The sequence below is a fragment of the Mixophyes fleayi genome, chromosome 11, assembly GCF_038048845.1.
Source record: "Mixophyes fleayi isolate aMixFle1 chromosome 11, aMixFle1.hap1, whole genome shotgun sequence".
In the NCBI taxonomy this organism is placed as follows: domain Eukaryota; kingdom Metazoa; phylum Chordata; class Amphibia; order Anura; family Limnodynastidae; genus Mixophyes; species Mixophyes fleayi.
Genome location: NC_134412.1, coordinates 75,592,117 through 75,609,258, shown reverse-complemented (window position 1 = coordinate 75,609,258; position 17,142 = coordinate 75,592,117). Strand labels below are relative to the sequence as shown.

General features: G+C 41.5%; 2 protein-coding genes across 8 annotated transcripts in view; one reads left to right on the top strand and one right to left on the bottom strand.

Annotated features, from left to right (window-relative positions):
• PRKCZ (protein kinase C zeta) overlaps window positions 1-9,047 on the top strand; it is a 137,084-nt gene extending 128,037 nt beyond the window's left edge. For all 3 annotated transcript variants that reach the window (XM_075189590.1, XM_075189592.1, XM_075189591.1), the window contains 2 exons: window positions 5,789-5,904; window positions 6,890-9,047. In XM_075189590.1, coding sequence (XP_075045691.1) covers window positions 5,789-5,904; window positions 6,890-6,977 — 204 coding nt within the window. In that variant the 3' untranslated portion in view covers window positions 6,978-9,047. The remainder of the gene's footprint in view (window positions 1-5,788; window positions 5,905-6,889) is intronic.
• A 7,108-nt stretch (window positions 9,048-16,155) lies between these two features.
• The window catches only part of FAAP20 (FA core complex associated protein 20), a 78,299-nt gene continuing 77,312 nt past the window's right edge, over window positions 16,156-17,142 (bottom strand). For all 5 annotated transcript variants that reach the window (XM_075189579.1, XM_075189575.1, XM_075189576.1 and 2 more), the window contains exon 5: window positions 16,156-16,676. In XM_075189579.1, coding sequence (XP_075045680.1) covers window positions 16,604-16,676 — 73 coding nt within the window. In that variant the 3' untranslated portion in view covers window positions 16,156-16,603. The remainder of the gene's footprint in view (window positions 16,677-17,142) is intronic.

Genomic DNA, 17,142 nt, shown 5'->3' with positions numbered 1-17,142 from the left:
GAGACGCACAGGAAAATCAGCAATGTTCTGGGTACAGTGGTACCCAAAACTGAGTCCATTGGCATATCGCTCGAGGATTTTTACGCCGAATTGAATTTTTACAAAACCAAATACTGTGTAAACACGATGTCAGGATGGATTAGGACTCTTTTCAAACTGTCATAGACCCAATTCTTCCTGGTCTTCCTTTTATATTCTGGACTTGTTTTGGTTCTGTCACAGTGATTAGGAGCCCCATGATCAGTTGATGGTTATCAATGTGTCCTGTGCCAAACCCTTGTAATTTGAATATGGGTGTGTACACTTTTCATATCCACTCTATTATATATCCTAAATAATATTCTTAGAAGTATGTTTTGTTTTTTTTGCTTAGGTTTTTTTTTTTATTCCCTTTCTCCCATTGATTTTTTTTCTGACATGGCTTAAAAACATATTTCTGGGCAGTTTGTCACAAACTCTAAGTTAGGAAACGTGCAGAGGGAGACATGTCTGTTGGATTAGGATTGCCAGATGTGCAAATGTTCCAGTCTGAATGGTAATCTCTGCAGATTGGTAATATAATCTATCAATCTCCTTCTCAAAGTCCCCAATTTTGGAAAATAATTTCCTGGAAGACATTACTGCTGCACAGCTGCATGAGAGCCCGTTGTCTGCCGTGTAAGCAGACCTTGATGTACTACATCGTGACATGTTCACTGAGCACAATTATATCACGTGTTTGCATTTTAAAAGCTCATATTTAACCTTAGCAATTAACGGTTTCCAGAGAAGAACAGATAGGACTGCACGTTATGTAGAGGGTTATAGGGTCCACTCTTTAAAACTTGACTGTGCCGGGGAAATAAGGAGCTGTCAATTATTAATTATGTGGAAATAGGAGAACACAATTGAATATGATTACAATTTATTTTTTTAATGTATATTAAAATGTATTCTTCGTGTAGTGGGTGGAAAATCCTCATCATCATCACCAGTTATTTATATAGTGCCACTAATTCCGCAGCGCTGTACAGAGAACTCGCTCACATCAGTCCCTGCCCCATTGGGGCTTACAGTCTAAATTCCCTAACACACACACACACACACACACACACACACACACACACACAGACTAGGGTCAATTTGATAGCAGCCAATTAACCTATTAGTATGTTTTTGGAGTGTGGGAGGAAACCAGAGTACCTGGAAACCCACACAAACACGAATCCGACGGTTTTATTAAAATGGGTTGAACCCTGTGCAAAGAGAATTTAAGAGGTGTCCACAGTTGTACAGCACTCTAGTATGTATAGTGCTCACCATTTACTGTTGCTGTCTATTCGTCTCCTCTCCTTCCTACCACCACTCATTTCGCCACTAGCTGACATAGTTTATTCAGTTTTACTAGTGTTTGGATCCAAGAGCAGTCTAGGTTGCGGCTAACCTGTGTGCTACCCAGAGGTGGAACTAGCGATCTGTGGCCCCCAGTGCGGGGAGGAGGGGATCAGGGCCCACAGCTCGCTAGTTCTGACCCTTTGCATCTGCCATGCAGCGGGCCCCATTATCTCCATAGGCCCCGGTGCACCAATGGTACTTCTGCCACTGGTGCTACCGGTTTCTCCCTTCTGTTACCTCCACCAACTAATCGGAGTTCACCAACAACCTGCAGCAAATTAGAGTTTAGGTCACTTGTAGCTAAAACTGCACCCAATCTAATAAACGCTAACTTTAAATACACCCCCAATGCTGACACTGGCAGGGGTCACTCAGCACGACCGCACAGGGACATTCAGTGGGTGCAAGCATGAGGGTGAGCACTAATTTCTATTTTTACTCACAACATGTAGAAAATCCCAGCATTAGAGAAAAATAGACATGATCTAAAACACTTGTTTACAGAGTCATTCGGCATTGCAAAGAAAAATGCCTAAACATGCGCATGGTTTTCCTTTAACAGTGTGCCCCAGGATGAACAAACATATTAGATCATTATTTCATGTTCCTAGACACTGCAAAAATAAAAACCCTCTGAGCAGTAGTAAGCGCTTTTGACCAGACAAATGAGCCACGCATTAATCTTACACAGGGTTAGCTCAACCTGTAAACTAATTGGAGCATCCGAACATTCAAAGCAGTAGAGCGTTCCCTGAAGCAGACTAACCTTTGGCCAATCACAGCATTAGAACAACAGCCAATCACTACAAGTCTGGTCCTGATTAACACAGCACTCCGAGTATGCTGGTTTCAGTACTGGTCTTCAAGTGTGTAATTATCTAAGCCATGAAATATTCAGGCGCAGTGTAGAAATCAGCATTCCTTATCCCTGCGGCTGGCTCACCCTGCATTGTGTCATAGCCTTAACCCAGTAAACGTAAGGGCCAGAACTTGGCAATCAGGACAGTGCTTCTGGTCCTAGAGGCAGACTTGGTGCCTCATGATAGATTCCTTTTAATATTCTTGCTTATTAAACCCCGCGATGGTTATTGACCTTTGACTGAGACTTTTTGTTTTCATTTGAAAGCAGGAATAGAGGCAGCTAGTTCCAGTGAGAATACAGCAGCCTGTACACAGATTGAGAGATCAGTGTGCCCAGACACTGAGTACATCTCTTCTGATGGTACCGGTCGGACATTATTAAGAAGCAGAATATAATAGTAAATTGGAAAGGCTCTATTATGATGATGTAAGTAATTTTATTACAATGCCTATTAAGGTGTAATTCACACTTACGTGATTGTTAGTATATTAGGGAGAAGTATTGTATCGTCTAAGTCAGGGTTTCCCAAACTCAGGGCTCCCTAACAGTGCAGGTTTTCCGGATCACATGTGACATAATTAAGGCCACCTGTGGATCCGTTACAATGTATCAGTCAGTAATGAATACACCTGTGCTCCAGCAAGGAGATATGGAAAACCTGCACTGTTAGGGAGCCCTGAGGACTGGGTTTGGGAAACCCTGGTCTAAGTACAGACAATAGCATAAGTCGGCAGTTCCCAAAGTGTACGCCGCGGCTCCCAGGGGGCAGAGTGAGAAGGATCGTGACAGCAGAAGGGGACAGCGTGGCAGCAGAGGGGGGCAGCATGACAGAGGGCAGAGGGGGCAGCCTGCCGGGGGGCAGAGTGTCTGGATGCAGAGGAGGCATTTTTGCATACAACTAAATAAGTATTTCTGTCCTGACCTAAATATTTATTACAATTTTTTGACCCAACTACTTCTAAAACAGGACTGCTCAGTTATTATTTTGGAGGGGTGCCTTGAAAAAATTTGGAGACTCTAAGGGTGCCGCGAACTGCAAAAGTTTGGGAACCACTGCCATAAGTGGTACTTTAGATGCATGTGGCCCTCTGCACGTTTAAACTATTCCTATTAAATATTGCAGCCCCCAACCCTTTCATAGCGTTCCTTTATCACGTTAACTGTAAACCGTCTGCCAGTGTTTTGTAGTTTGCAAGTAATGTTTTTTCTTGTGGTTTTATTTAAAATTGTGGACACAATGTAGCCAATTTTGGTAAATCTAAATTAAAAATTCTATCGGTAAAGATATAAAGATCTGTTAAGACCTAGAACGGCCTCCTCGCTGAGTTTTACCCAGTTAAGATAAATCTTAGTAATCCTAGGCAAGGAAGAAAAGGCAACTAAAATGGGCTAAGGTAATCATGGTCCCCTCAGTGCCCACTGGGGGAGCCTTGGTTACCTGATGGATGGGGTCCGGTTCTAACCGTCAGCGTGGAGTGAGTTTGGGTGAGTTTGCATTTAGTTTTTAGACAGCAGCAGAACAGTGATGGACTCTTAGGCTTGTGATGGAAGTGCAACTCTTGATTGAACATGTATGATTGTAATGAGAGTCATCTGAAATGTTTCCTTGCTAGAAACAGATGAGTATGTACAGAGTTCTGCGAATCGAAAACTGAGGTCAGCAGTGAATTAACAATTCACATGGCTTTGATTTGAAAAAAATGTAAAAAGCGTTATATCCCAGCATAAGACTCCAAGTCCTATCGTACTCCGTAAAGCGGAGTGTGACTTGCTTGGAGGAAAGCTTCTAGATGTAATCATTGTCTTTACGTCTCTTAGCATGTTTCATCCTCCAACTGACATGTAAATCTCTGTACAATACACTGCATATAGAACCTACTTACCTTCTCTTTAGCTGCTTGTTAATTTATGCCTTGCAGAGTGCTTCTCGGAAAATTGACTGGAGGTTTTAAGAACCCTGGCACTGCTTAAACTTTACTAGTGCGCAGCACAAATCTTCCCCCCGCCCAAGGCCGCTAACCGTGTCTTGTACACAGTTTCCGCATACCCGACGTGTGCCACTAGGACCTTCCACAGAAATAAGTAGAACCACACCCCAAACAGCCATTATCGAGAAATAAAAATAGGTCCTCAGGCTCGCCACAAAGCATTTAACAAAACAATCTAGCACATTGCTTTACAGCAGACAACAGATTAACACAACACTGTCATCCATACAATGGGTTAATGAAGCCGCACACCAGCTGCTGTAGGCAAGTGTAGTGCTAGCACGTTCCACACACTTCACCGACACACCAATGTTACAGTATTGTAAATAATAAAAAACTAAATAAAAAATAAATGTGTTTAAAATCAAAATGAATTACAGCATATGTGTGTCATTTGCTATCTATTTAATGTTTATTTTTACATTCCAAATGTATTAGTTTTCATTAAAAAGTACAGTGTTTATGCACAAGTTGTTCTAACAATGACATGATTAACTCTTCAGTGGCCAGACTCTCTACGCGCATTTCCTGGTTCATTTGCCTGGTAGTTACCCAAGTAAATTTTATTTATTTGTATTTATTGCTTTCTATTTTGGGGGGATACTTTGGTTTTGATAGCATCTTGGGATACATATAAAAGTATTTTGATGACAGAATAAATATTACAATAATGTTACAATAATAAATAAATGTTACAATAATAGAACCATGTGCCTTTATCCCCTCTGACTTCTAATACACGTAGTGATGCCAAATGTTTGCACTTGGAGACTGTCCGACTAGTAATGGTCATAATAAAGTGGGTCGTGTCTAGAATACCTGCTCTGACAGGGATACCGGATAGTCTCTGTGTGTTACTACACCAGGAGCTCTGTCTATAGACATCCCAGTGATGTCACCTGGATATCAGAGCCATAATATATCGTTCTATATTGAGCACTATACAGGCCATTTGTTGGAGCTCAGGGTCCTGGTTTAATTGTATTGGCCATGATAAAATTGTTGTATATGTAAAACGTTTCTGAATAATACTTAATGGATAGAAATACAGTGACTTTGACATCAAACTTGATCTGTTTTATTTTCCAATTGTACCATTTTGCAATCTCCTAAACAATACTTATTTACAGATTTTAAAGCTTTGCATAGGGAATACAATTGTACACATGAAGTGGTGTGTACGTACATAAGAGGATAGGAGTGACCTAGAAGGCAATGTAAATGTGAGGCCTCTGCATCGACATCTGCTGCTCAAACGCGGTACTGCAGCAGCTTCCTTTTTCTTTCCCCAGACATAATTTTCAAACCTTGATTTAAGGGTGTTTAGAGAAATGTTAATATATGAAAGTGTGGTCTCAAAACATTACCCACCTTGCTGAAACTTCAGTACCACTGCCCAGGTATGTAGCTAGTTGAGATAATGCCCAAATTTTTCATGCCCAACCCTGAATGCATTAACGGGAAGTTGGCTTTCAGACGCTTATTCATTGGAAGCGGCCTACAAAGCTAAATGGGCGTTACTGAGCAGCATGTTAGGGTAACGCATTCTCTCTCTTCCTTCTAGCTGGAGAAGAAGCAGGTTGTTCCTCCCTTCAAGCCTCAGATCACAGATGATTATGGGTTGGAGAACTTTGACACTCAGTTTACCAGTGAGCCAGTGCAGCTTACACCAGATGATGAGTACGTATGAAAAACAATAAAATAAACTATTTTACATGAATATATCATTTGTTTTTGCTCATCTGTATGACAGGGGTTATAAACAGGCAGATGTTTTTTGTAATAGTGATTTTCTGACCTGGAAACCGCAGCTGTAAAGTGAGGATACGCTCCATCAGCGTATCATAGATAGGGACTGCTGTTCCCTTCACAATTTCTCCCTGTCATTTCTCCCTGATCATTCAGCCAGCGGACCACTGTTTCATGGATATATTCCATTTTATCATTTAAGAATTAGAAATATGGGCAGTAATTCCTGGTAATACATGCAAATATGCAGTTAGGGGAGTTTAAATGACCCTATATCTATATAAGAATGTCACCCTGCCTACATTCCTGTTAGAATGCAGGGTCACAGATATGTCAGGCATACATTCAAATTCTACGAATAAGAATACCAGTTTTACACACTGCCTAAAGGTTGGGCTACTCCCTGCACTACAACCATGCTGGCTGTATGTATTGTGACCAGAGAGACTAAATAGATTGAAAACCAGAGTCAATCTGGCCTGATAATGGCAGCATGTGATTGGATGTGACCCGATGACGTCATCATCATCATGTTATTTATATAGCGCCACTGATTCCGCAGCGCTGTACAGAGAACTCATTCACATCAGTCCCTGCCCCATTGGAGCTTATAGTCTAAATTCCCTAACATACACACAGACAGAGAGAGAGAGAGAGACTAGGGTCAATTTTGATAGCAGCCAATTAACCTACCAGTATGTTTTTGGAGTGTAGGAGGAAACCGGAGCACCCGGAGAAAACCCATGCAAACACGGGGAGAACATATAAACTCCACACAGATAAGGCCATGGTTGGGAATTGAACTCATGACCCCAGTGCTGTGAGGCAGAAGTGCTAACCACTAAGCTACCGTGCTGCCCACAAATGTAAAATCACTAACCTGCCACTTCAACCTTCTTTTTTTTTTTTGATACAGGGACGTAATAAAACGAATAGACCAATCGGAATTTGAAGGATTTGAATATATTAACCCATTGTTGCTCTCAACGGAAGAAACAGTATGAAGGACTGTAGCGTTTATGGACAAAACCATGTGATTGATCCTGAAATTGTATCCTTAACTACAGTATATGCATGCGAGGCTGGAAAACTGACGCCAGGTTCTTAGTACAGGCCAGCTCTACAGGATTTGCTGCTGAAAATCAGCTACAAGGGAGATTGTCCATAGTGGATCTCTCCCTGGGTAGTTAGCTGCTCTCTATCATCAAGCGATGGTTCTCCGGCTGAACAAGGGATTCACTTTCTGTGCCTGCCTCCTGAAGGGTCTGCAGTGTCTGTATTGTCCACCTGAGGGCGCCTGTGTGGAAAAACTGTTTTATTTCCGGCAATCATGTAAGCGAGCCGCTTCCATTAGTGCATTAGCTGCCACGTGCCGCTGTTCTGAGAAAATCAACAGAAAGGAGGAAGCGAAGGAACCGTCAGAATCTGGAATGGTGACTGTACTGGTACATCTGGATATTACAGAAAGCTGTGTATCTATTGGTTACAAACAAAATTTGACCGCAAACCTAAGAAAAGGAATTGCACTGGAAATATTAAGAGTAGATAAAGGAATATTTGGATTTAAACATTTTTAAAAAAAAGTAAAGGCAATAAATACCAAAACAATTAGTTGGGAGGTGGAAAACAAATTTGCACATTTTTTGAATGGCTTTTTGGAAATCAACAATGTAATGTGCCTAACTTAGCTTGTAGTGTGTGACATTATGCTGATAATCTCCTAATGCAGTATTCCATGCAGACTAAGCCGCCCAACCCTAGATCCCCTAACACATCCCTTAGCCTTAACCGGTGGAATTCAGTTCCTCTTGTATTTTGTCCCCCATTCGCGTCCTAGTCAAGCACACATTTTGTAGACGTTGGCTTCTTGATTTTGTTTGTAGCGACTGGCGGAAGGCAAGACCCCCAGTCCGTAGCATATCCGACGTATCATGCGTTACACAGGAATAGCCGCGAGTCGGAACATTAAGGTTAGGACACCAGAGACGAGTGGTTTGCATCTGCAATGTGATCACTAATGGTTACGCTCTACTTACATCAATGTCTTAACCTACATGACAAAATAATCCGCTTCGTGAGCATTTGCTTGGGGTATTGAATCCGTATAACTGGTTTTTTTTTGTTTTTTTCATTAGATCCACTTTATGTGATTATTTGCAGCTTCTGAGAAGCGATTACAGAAAAGAAAAGTCCCCTTGCTTTTAGTGTAAACCTTTTAATAAATCAGTAAAAAGCACACAAAAGAACTGTCAATTGTTATGGAATAAAAATCACGAGGTTGATCGATATGGATATTCTTCCTAAAACGTAGATGCCTCCCCATATCATGTTGGGCCCTGGTTCTCGATCATTCCAATTTAAGACCAGTTCACTTTTACCTTTCTATTAGAGACATGCTAAACTTTTCTTTTCAGACTTTTAACAAGCCACTAAGATAATTAAACAAGCCAAATCTGGAGGTATGTGTGTAATTTGCACAAGCATTCGGATCTTTACTGGGGAGTGAGCGGTGTGTCAGACCAAACTATACTGCATCAGGGAGGGGAGCAAAAGATTTGGTCCTGTGTAACTTCATGTAGTTGTTTTGTGAAGGATAAATTACGTATATTTGCTGAAAGTTTAAACAAACAAAAAAAGAAGAAAAAAAAATAAATACTTGATTTTATACATTTAATTTAAGGCATTACAAATGTTCCTGTGTTGCCAAATAGTTTTGTTGCTCATATGCAAGTGTATGAAAAAATGTTTTGTTCATGATGAAGGGGGAAATTTTTTTATATATAAAAAAAGTACTTGTTTTATAAATTAAATGAAGGCTGGAATTGTGGTTCTGGAGGGGACTAATATATGGAAAATATCGCTCTGGTAATTATCTTGTCGTCTTATTTGGAATAGTAAATTAACATTATAGCTAATTTAATGATTGTAAAGCAGTAAATATGTTCTTGTAGTTTTGTAAATTTCAAGGAGTTAAGACCTTACTAAGTTAATTGTGCAGAAGATGGTATACTAATCCATTCAATAATTAAGATCATTTATATTCTTGCACATTAAAGACTTTATTGAAAAATAAACAGCCTCTGTTTCCACTTCGAAGACCTGACTGCGTTCTACCTTTACACAGGTTAGTAAGATATTGTTCTTTGTCAATTACCTGCTTCTATATAGAACAGGGGGAGAGTGTATTTAAATGAACTCCCAGATTCTATAAAAAATAATACTGATATATATATATAATATAAATTTTTCTATAATGCTGGGAGTGTAGTTTCACCTGGAGAGCCACAGGTTGGCTAGGCCTGATCTACATTATATATAGTTTGTTTTATGTAAAACATATTTTCTTGTTTATTCATAATTCTGGCATTATATATTACAATATTTAATCATTGGTCACAAGAAGTAATCACGTGTCCTCTGTAAGCAAATGTGACAAACAGAAAGGTCAGGAACCACTGCCGTCAGGAGTTAGTTTACCACTGCTTAACCCTTCTTTCATTTGATATAATTTCCTTATAGCACTTGTGCGAGTGTGATAGTCACAATGACGGAGGTATGTGTGTCATAATTTTGGCCTTCTGGGCAGCATAGTCCCACTAGATTTGGGCAGGATGTGGATGGTAAAACGGCTTAGTCTTTGACCGGTTTGAATAAACAGGCTTTTCTGATGCAGGGTAGTCTCTGCTGGGATCTGTGGCTTTAGGGATCAACGATCCCTGCAAGGTTCCTTCTCCCTTGTCTCAAAGTGCAAAGAAAGATTAAACCACTGTGTGCAGCCATAGTGTGCGATCTGCAATATTAATGTCTTTTTATTTCTCACTTCACTTTAAACATTACATTTCTTGGCATGGGTGGGTGGGTGGGTGGGGTACGATTTAACAGAGCTCACACAACGACCGTGAGTATAGTGACAAAAAATTAACGAACCTGACTTGCCCGACCGTTAATAAATGCTGACTGACCTTCATAATGACAAAAGAAGTCCCAACAGTCTGCTGACAAATAACGACGACCAGTAATGACGGCAGCGTCTTTTGATGTCATTTAAAATGGCGATGCTATATCAGTATTTTTAAAGCGACAAGGCCGGGTCCCTAATACTTGCCTTCGATGAGAACCAGCCTTGCCACTTTAAAAATACTGATATAGCGTCGCCATTTTAAATGACATCAAAAGACGCTGCCGTCATTACTGGTCGTCGTTATTTGTCAGCAGACTGTCGGGACTTCTTTTGTCATTATGAAGGTCAGTCAGCATTTATTAACGGTCGGGCAAGTCAGGTTTGTTAATTTTTTTGCCGTGGTAGTCACTGTCGATGTTATAAGGACCGTTAATGTGACTGAGTGAGGTCACCTATTGGGTAATCTCTGCTTTCCTGTATCTAAATGTCTGTCGCATGAGCATGTAATAGATCAGCAACACACAGACCATTGAGGGAAAGGCTGAGATCAGAATGAGATACAAACCATGACTGTTATATCCCTGTGGGACTGCCCCCAAGGAGAGACACGGCAGATCCATGAACTGTAAACACCCCCTCTTCCTGCAGAAATTCATTAGTGTTGTCTAATAAAAGGTCTCAAATCTCACATTATGACATTACCCACCACCTTATAGTATCATTACCCAATTTGTGATATTGCCTATGTCAATACCACCCCCCACTCTTCCAATCTATCCCTGTCCATTGGGCTTATCCTGGGAAAACACCTCTGCTCAATCTCTGTATGGAACCTATGGTACATGACTGATGATCTTGGTAGACTAGAGGAATGGTCAAGAGAGAGTGGCAACTACAGTTTAATGCCCAAAAAATGTAAAAATCATGCACTTGGCTCTCAAAAACCCAAAGGTTTAACAGTATTAATGACACTACAATGGAAACTAAGTAGGAAAGGGAGCTAGGAGTCACTGTTTCAGGTGACTTAAAGGCAGGTAAGCAATGTAACAAGTCAGATGCTTGGCTGCATAGGGAGAGGAATCAGTAGCAGAAATAAGTAATAATGCCACTGTATAGGTCATTGGTACGGCCTCATCTAGAATACTGTGTTCAGTTCTAGAGGCCATATCTCCAGAAGGATATAAATACTTAGAGACTATACAAAGAAGGGCAACTAAAATGGTGCATGGCCTACAGCACACAACTTACCCGGAAAGACTAAAATATCTTATGTATGGTTTGGAGCAGAGAAGGGAAAGGGGGGACATGATAGAAACTTTCAAATATATCAAGGGTTATAACAAGGTACAGGAGGGAAACATTCTACAGAGCAAGAGAAGTATTAGAACACAAGGACATGTACTGACACTGGGGGGGAAGTAGGTTCAGAGGAGATTGGAGGAAAAACTACTTCACAGAAAGGGTAGTGGATAAGTGGAATAGCCTCATCTCAGAGGTGGTAGAGGCTGAAACAATAGAAAAATTTAAACACGCCTGGGATAGAAATAAGGATCAAATAGGGTTTGAGGTTACCATAGGTTAAAAATTGGGCAGACTCGATGGGCCAAGCGGTTCTTATCTGTCGTCAAATTCTATGTTTCTATGATTGCTAAATGGATACACTCCATTAGAGAGCGTATCCAACATTTATCTTTTACTGCAGCTTCTCTACCTTTGCAGCAATTGGCACATGCAGTGTTCTGTCCATGACCACCCCACACATCTCACACACTGACACAAGTTTTGCATGCTAGCCCAGACTTCAAATACGTATTAGATGCACTATTGGAGAGGGTATGTAGTAATTGATTATACACAGGATAGGGTTGTTTGATAAATAGATCCATTTGTGCCTATTTATGCATATTCATCCTTAAGAAAAACAATGGAATACTTAGTATTTTAGAATGAATTTGGAATTACTAGACAATATACACCATATTCTTTTAAGTCTTAGGAAATAATCCTGTCTGAAGAGAGGAATAATAAATTCATTTCATATGATGTAGTAAGGAACCGCATGAAAGGACTACATTATTAATACATTGTGACCTTTTCTTGTACCAATAATTTGCACCTCCCCCACTCATCAAGAAAAGGAAGAATGGCCATATCACAACATAGACAATGTTACATAGAAGTTAATGTTTCTTCCGCCTCTTCTGTAGAATATCTCCCTATTGGGAAACAATTGTTCTTGGGGGAAAAAAAAAAATAGGGATGGCTGCACAAAGTACTACATTTTTGTTCACGACATCCAATACCTGCATCTAAATTACACAGGGGTCAGAAGTGGGATACCCGTTAACAGATCCAAGAATTATATATTTTCTCTGGTCAGGTAAGGTCATGGTTTGCAGCTGCTGTGATGAAGGCAGGTTACTCTGTTTCAGCTACAGTAAGATCAAGGGGGACCTTTGTCCTATGAGATTTACTCATTTTACTTTTAGTAAAATGCCTACGTGGTGTCCCCTCAAGGCAGGATGTCAGTGTACTTGGGGCTCCATTCTGTTTTCCCTTCCAGCCGTGGCTCCATCCCACCATACCCACAAACGCAGGGGATGTTTGAACAAGATTGCTGGCACCATAGCTTGTGGTCACTGGGGAGTGTGGTTGACTAAAACGCCACTAGGGGGCATTACATGTATAATTGAAAAAAAAACAAAAAACAAACTACTCTCCTGGTGGACTATTGGGTGTCCAGTGCTGTCAGACTGGCACAGCTCTGGTGCAAAGTCCTGGGACAGCTAAGCAGCAGAGGCTCCAGGCTGCTTTGGCAGTATTCTAATAAACTATTGTATGCAGGAGGGACCAGAGGTGTAAATCTGCCACAGCCCCAGTTCCTTAGTACAGAGGTAAGAGTCACCAGAGGAGCTCCGAAAGAATCGTAAGGTGGCAAAGTGCCAACACAGCGCTAGGTGAACTCAAGCCCATCCTATCACACCAGTTCTGTTATTACTCAGAGACGATGGGCAAATACTTATCCTGCCTGTTAAATCAGAAGGAAATTCTTTAAAAAAAAATGTCTTACTGTGGAACTGGACTTGAAAACTGCACCAGTAAAGGACAGGATATCTAGATGCGATCTTATGGAAGTGCTTGGTCTTCTGTTACTTGTAGTTCAGCCATTGCCTGGTTATATGTCATACCCAACAACTATCGATACATAATATACACAAAAATCCTAACTGAATGGTGTGTTAAATACACCCTCCTCCCAGGGTCCATTTAAAAAGATAAACTAATAGTAAAAGGCAGGAAAAATGTTAAAAACTGCAAAAATAAGATGTGAAATGTTCTATGACAGTGGTTCCCAAACTTTTGCAGTTCGCGGCACCCTTAGAGTCTCCATAATTTTTTCAAGGCACCCCTCCAAAATAATTACCGAGCAGTCCCGTTTTAGAAGTAGTCAAAAAGACGTAATAAGTATTTAGGTCAGAACAGAAATACTTATTTAGTTGTATACAAAAATAATACACATAAATCCAATCCAAAAATAATTTACAGCTAACTCTGTGCCCCCTGCATCCACACACACACACACTGTACCCCCTGCATCCACACACACTGTGCCCCCTACATCCACACACACACTGTGCCCTCTGCATCCACACACTCAGTGCCCCCTACATCCACACACACACTGTGACCCACGCTCTGTCCCCTCAGCCTCCGCCCGCTCTGTCCCCTCAGCTTCTGCCCCCTCAGCCTCCGACCGCTCTGTCCCCTCAGGCTCTGCCTCTGCCCGCTCTGTCCCCTCAGGCTCTGCCTCTGCCCGCTCTGTCCCCTCAGGCTCTGCCTCTGCCCGCTCTGTCCCCTCAGCCTCTGCCCGCTCTGTCCCCTCAGCCTCTGCCCGCTCTGTCCCCTCAGCCTCTGCCCGCTCTGTCCCCTCAGCCTCTGCCCGCTCTGTCCCCTCAGCCTCTGGCCGCTCTGTCCCCTCAGCCTCTGGCCCTCGCTGTGCCCCCGCCGTGGACAGGAAGAAAAAAAAACTACTTACCAATCCGGCGGTGCCCGGGACCCAGCATCCTCCTCCTCCTTCCTCGCTTCTCACTGAATGCCGGGCGTGACGTCACACCCGGCATTCAGTGAGAAGCGAAGAAGGAGGAGGATGCTAGGTCCCGGGCACCGCCGGATTGGTAAGTGGTTTATTTTCTTTTTTCTTCATGTCCACGGCACCCCTGGGAGCCGCGGCGCACAGTTTGGGAACCTAGGTTCTATGGTTTATAATCAGCTGCAGGTAATGGTGATAACTAGCCTGTTAGTGATTACTGGCTTACACTGTAACATTGTTTATAACCGGACAGTCCCAACAGACGGAGGTCAGACAAGACCCATATAAATCTTTCCTTTCTTAGTAGATAGTCTCACGGTTATCCTATGTAGTTCTAACCAGCTATCATAGTCCATAGAGTAAACCCTATGTCCCTGGACTCTTAGAGCACAGTATAGAAATAGCTCTTTAAAATAATATTTATCAGCTGCTGTTCTGATCTTTGGCACCAAGTCTGTAGCTACATAGTATATATTTTAGATTCATCTGCAACAAATGTAAAGATGTCCATCAAGTAGTAGGGAGGGGAAAAATATTATATGTGTAATTTTTTTGTTGTAAGTTGCAGATAATTATAAACTGTACCTCTCCAAAACATGTTCCCTAAGGTGGCCCCCTTCCCGTATCCACTGTAATACAAGTTTGGCAAAGAAATAACAATCACAATTATATAAACGGTGAGCGGGACAGTCACAAGCTGCAGTCCCTTATGGCAGGTGATTGGTCCTGCTCACACACACCTACGTCAGAGGATGGCATAGCTAAGGAAATATTTGCGCAGGTGTAATGCCGCTATAGGAACACCAAACATTACAAAAACTTCAGTTAACTCATTCATATCTGGCCCCTTCTTATTTTTTGACAGTGTTACTTGGAACAACATCTTCAATTTCTTAGTCTGTTTTTTTATAACGGCACATTGGGTTTTATTTTAGTAGCATATTCCAATATACAGTATATTATTTCATGAGCTTTATATAGGAAATAGAATTTGTTTTTTATTATTGCCGTAGGTACTCATAGTACACCCGATTAGTGCAACTCAAAATATTTATACCAAAATGCAATTGCCTAGTTCTTCCAAGTATACACTCTCGCAGGATACGTAAGTGTTATGCTTGGCAGGGCAAGAGGTGCTTGTTCATTTTTTTTTGGTAATCTTTATTTATTTTTGTACACTTACTTTTTTTTGTACACAAGGAATCTCTGCTGCCGACATGCCCTGGTGAACGGATTGCAACTTTCGCATTCGGTACACGGCGTTCACCTTGAACCAAGTGTGCTGGCAACCACCCCCCCCCCCCCCCCCCCTTCCCCAGAGGAACCTTCCCACATGACAGCCCAGTGTAAAAGTAGTTTGGCCAGTCAGTAAGGGGTTAAACAATGGCATTACAGGACACTATAGCCATTCACTTCAATAATAATAAATGTGTTTCATGAGACATGTAACACAAATATATATATTATATACCACCATCCCCTTTTAAGAACATGAAAGCCCAGTGCTGAAAGGGATAATCTGTCCTTTCCAGTACAAATTGCAAACAGAATTTCATGTCATGCTAGTTCCAGTAAAAGAGCTCGGAAATATGTATGTTTAATGAGGCCTGTGTGTGAAACTTGTTCTCCCCCCAAATAGCTGTATTCTATTGTGTACAATGTGAACATCCACTTGTTATGGCTACTACAGTTTATTCGTACTCAGCCAACAGTGGCACAGACATCATCTTGAGCCGGACAGACTCCCTTATTACAGTAACTCCTAATCCGCTAAATGTAAATGCATCCTGTAGCCCTTTACCAGGAAAAATAAAAATATTTTTTTTTGGCAAAACAATTACACGCAGAATTGGAGTTACATGATTCGATCCTGAAGGCAACCCTCTGTGTCTATAGCACACCCCCATCCTAAACTTATATGAGTATCTAGCTGCCTCTCTGCCATCTATTCTTGGATGTCCTCATGCTTTCTCAAAATAAGTAATGCTAAAACAGAACTCAGAGTATACCCTCCTGCTAGACTCTCATCCCCCTTGATCTCTCTAACACCTCCACCATCTCTTATGTCCCCCAACTCCACTGCCTGGGTGTCATCCTTGACTCCTCCCTCTCTCTTACCCCCCCTATTCAATGCCTTGCCCAATCCTGTTGCTTCGAACTATGGAACATATTCTGCATCCGGCCCTTCCTATCATGCACGCACTGGCTCCATTTTACTTTATTGTTAAAAAAAAAAAAAAAGCAAGTTGGAGAAGAATGATATGCACAGAAAGATCAGCCTCTTGTGCTCTACAGCCCCTGGGCACCAGTCTACAACGTCCAATGATAAATCCAGCACCCACTACGCCCGCTTTAGATATTTTGCCAGCAAGCACCTCTTGCTCTCACCTGCCTGTTCAGCATTCTCTAGAACTACAGAGACCGGCTTGTACGTTGCACTGTATTTTGTATAGGTGCCACACAAAGTCAACAGCCAATGCCCATGGAGGATACGAAGGAGGAGATGTACACAAACCGTTACCCAGAATGCACCACCAGACATTGCACAGAACAAGTGAGGTCTGTGCATTGTACTTTCATAAGGTTCATGAATCAAAAGCTGCTGAAGCCATTTTGTTTATAACATTTTAATATCTATATTACCACACCACGTCTACGGTTGTTTCAGACAAGCACTGAGCCAGATGGCTGTCCATGTCCAGCTGCGAGAACCTGAGGGAGGAAAAAAAAAAAACATAAGATTATAGTGTTTTTTATTATTTATGAAAAATTCTTTTAGTAGTAATATCATTGTAACCGGCCAGTGCAAGACTTTCATGGAGTGTGTGTTTTGCTACAGCCTCATCTAGAATACTGTGTTCAAAGCTGGAGGCCATATCTCCAGAAGGATATAAATACATTAGAGATCGTACAAAGAAGAGCAACTAAAATGGTGCATGACCTACAGGACAACACTTAGCCAGAAAGACTAAAGGATCTTAGTATGTATAGTTTGGAGCAGAGATGGGAAAAGGGGAACATGATAGAACCTTTGAAAGTTTCTAGGAGGGAAACATTCTACAAAGGAAGAGAAGTATTAGAACACGAGGACATGTATTGACACTGGAGGAAGTAGGTTCAGAGGAGATTGGAGGAAAAACTACTTCACAGACAGGGTAGTGAATAAGTGGTGGTAGAG